This window comes from Morone saxatilis, unplaced genomic scaffold, assembly GCF_004916995.1.
Source record: "Morone saxatilis isolate NCDOM2014 unplaced genomic scaffold, NCSU_SB_2.0 Contig22, whole genome shotgun sequence".
NCBI classification, from domain to species: domain Eukaryota; kingdom Metazoa; phylum Chordata; class Actinopteri; family Moronidae; genus Morone; species Morone saxatilis.
In genome coordinates this window covers 5,571,004-5,574,222 of record NW_023339785.1, presented here as the reverse complement: position 1 = coordinate 5,574,222, position 3,219 = coordinate 5,571,004, and the positions used below count along the sequence as shown (strand labels likewise).

General features: G+C 37.1%; 1 protein-coding gene across 1 annotated transcript in view; it reads right to left on the bottom strand.

The window, feature by feature from the left end:
• Positions 1 to 297: 297 nt before the first annotated feature.
• bbs7 (Bardet-Biedl syndrome 7) overlaps positions 298 to 3,219 on the bottom strand; it is a 6,220-nt gene continuing 3,298 nt past the window's right edge. Inside the window, 7 exon segments of the mRNA XM_035668766.1 lie at positions 298 to 970; positions 1,122 to 1,245; positions 1,426 to 1,529; positions 1,643 to 1,752; positions 1,950 to 2,114; positions 2,593 to 2,732; positions 2,996 to 3,061. Coding sequence (XP_035524659.1) covers positions 837 to 970; positions 1,122 to 1,245; positions 1,426 to 1,529; positions 1,643 to 1,752; positions 1,950 to 2,114; positions 2,593 to 2,732; positions 2,996 to 3,061 — 843 coding nt within the window. The 3' untranslated portion in view covers positions 298 to 836.

Here is a 3,219-nt window from a genome sequence, read left to right as displayed (position 1 = left end):
GGCATGTAGTTGGTGGGGTTAATTTTTACAGCTTCATGTAGGACTGTTTGATGTTTAAATCTTTAACACTGCATCATATTTGTTAAACTATAGCTGTCAAATAAATGTAATGGAGTAAATAATGAATAAAATATATAACCTCAGAAATTGTATGAGTAACTTTAATTCAGTTACAGTGCTATAGTACCTTATCTTTGGTACTTGGTGTTCCTAAATTGTAAAGTGTCACGAGGATAGAAATATTAGGATTAAAACAAGTATGATAGTTTATTTATTGACTTATTAATTCACAAATCAACAGATTGCAGACGTCATTATTTAATGCATGAGACTTAAGTGTGTTGTGTTCAACATTTGTCACATATGATCTTGGTATTATACAACATTTCTTTGTATTTGTTCACCATACTTTCCATCTCTTGAATGATGAATCCTACAATGGTTACAAATAAGCTGTAATTTTTATTTCAAGAGGAGGAACTCACAGTCTATGGTAATCATAATATATAAACATACATTATGTGTGCTTTTAACTAACCTTATATTTGGTCACTGAAACTCAACCAAAGCTTAGCCACTAATAAAAAAAGGAACCTCCACTATTCTAGTAACCTTACTGTGGTTTATTAACCACCACTCTTGTTTTTAGATGCTATCAAAAGACATAGTGAATATTTAAATATTGCACAACACAGAACAAACAGACAGTATCTAAATGACAGTATGGCGATATGACAAACACTGCTAGTAACTATCATAAAACAAAACGTTTGTATTTACAATACAAAAAAAGACCCTCAAAGACAATAAATAAATACCCTCTCATCTACCTGATATCATACCTCGTTGAAAAAGTTTAACAGAGAATTCAAGTCATAATTATCGAGTATCTCCAGCAATGAGGACACCTTGGTTTTTACATTCTGGCCTTTGAACTTGAATTTATCAATGAAGAGATCTGTGATCATTCCTACAGGAAAGAAAAAGAGAAAAAATATTAGTTGCCAACAAGCTCTATGTCATAATGTCATACTCATATAACAAAACTTGACTTCTGGGTAACAGTAATCCTGTCTCACAGTGTTAGATCAAATGTATGAAATACAGTGATTATGTTGCACCATAAAGCCGCTCAAGGTGCGCCGGCTGCTTCTTGTACTCCTCGAGGAGATTAGCGGAATCATCCAAGATGTTGCGATACTCTGGGATGAGGAAGTCAGCGTTCCCCTCATGGACCTGAAGCTCCTGCCATCCAAAGAGAGGAAGTGGAGCCGAGGTGAGTGAGTGATAAACATAAGCATCTCCCAAAAAGCCTGTCAACAGCCCCGAGAGGATGGGTGTGGACATGTGGACATACACAGTGACTGTATTAATAAAACTTAAGGTGTTTTTTCCTGTAAGACGACAGATTTAACCAATACTTGCTTTGAGTGCATCGATAAGCTGAATCTTTCTGGCCAACAACAGCTGGTACTCCAGCTTAGGATGTATCATCTTCAGGGTGTGGCTCACAGAGTCATCATTAATATCTGGAAGAATAATAACACAAATAAAAGAGAATTATAAGAGTTTAATTTACTAGAGATTAGTCCCTGGAAGGATTGTGTCAGGAGACACTGAAGATGAATAATAATACACCTACCATATGACATGTTCAGATTGATTTTTCTCTTGGTAGCTTCTTTAGAGAGAACATCACTCAGTATGGAGATGGTAGAGATGTTGTCTGACCGGAAGTGACCCTCCCCTTTGCTAAAATTACATATTCAGAAAAAAAACATGTTTGATTCCAAGTAGATTATAATAACACAAATCCACACTGAAACTGTAAAAATAACAAATAAAACACTCAGACAGGATATGAAATGATATAACCATTTGTCAGTTTTCTTATAATCTTCATAGAGTCATATGCAGCCCTAGAAAAGCTACTGTGTGCCAGTAATCACCAGTAGGTGGCTTCAAGCTGTGTCCCAAGAAAAGTGTTGTGGAAATAGAAAGTGATGCTCTCTCCTGCTGGTGTTTTCTCAGGCACCTCTGGCAAACAGAAGACCACCCAGGAGTGGATCTCAGCAAAACTGAACTGCCCCACCAGACTGAGCCTGTTCATGGGCCTGTATGACAGACAGAGATTTTAAAGGTCAAACTCATGACTGAAAAGCTGATAGAAGATAACAATGTCATGCAAATTTCATGTTACTGCTATTGGCACAACAACATTAAAAATATATATATTTTTATTACAAATGATTCCAAACTAAACATAGATCCTGTTGGCTTTCATTATTAAAAGGACTTTCAAGGTTTCCTTTGATAAAATATTTTTTTTATTGGCTGTTTTACTTATAATGCCTATTATGCTTTCAAATCAACTTGAATCCACAGTTCTAGTAACCTGGTAAATTTAGCAAAACTCTGACGTGGGCATCCATGTCTGAAATCAGGCTCCCCTTCCATTGACCTTAACCTCATTTTGTGCATCAACACTACCAAACCTTTGCAGTGGAGTTTGGAAAACACAGGAACGAGAAATGAGAAAGCTTCAAGATAAGATTTGATGACTGAATTCAAATTCTATTCTGAACGATTTACCTGTCTTGGTCTATGCTGTGTGTCCGCTGGTGGAGGGACAGAGGTTTAATCTGGTACTGGCGGACCTGGCATGTCTTCGGTTGCAGTCTGGGGGTAATGTAAGCCTGCAGGGTCCCATACTGTCCCTCGATGGACCTCACCTAGGACAGCATTTATTATGGATGATACACATTATTGTTCTGCAGTGCATCGTTATAATAGTTTGAGCAAATGGAATGGGTGGCTATGTTTATGTTTCTGCTTCAGGTAAAGTGATTGATGCAAGGAGCATAAGACAGAGCTGTCTGTGTCATCAAAGCATCCACTATGGCACAAAGGAATGTTATGGTAGCGTTTCATGAAAGAAGTGATAAAAGAAGAAGAAACGAAATGCCACAATATGCAGAATTGTGATGCACGTTACCTTGAGCTCAAGTCTGGTAGTGTTAGCCTGACATCTGTACGTAGCCAGGAGGAAATTCCCATTAGGCTGCTGGACACAGAATAAGAGAGTCATGCCTCTGGGAGCTGTATGTATGTATGTATGTATGTATGTATGTATGTAATGTATGTATGTAATGTATGTATGTGTATGTATGTGTATGTATGTATGTAATGTATGTATGTGTATGTATGTAATGTATGTAT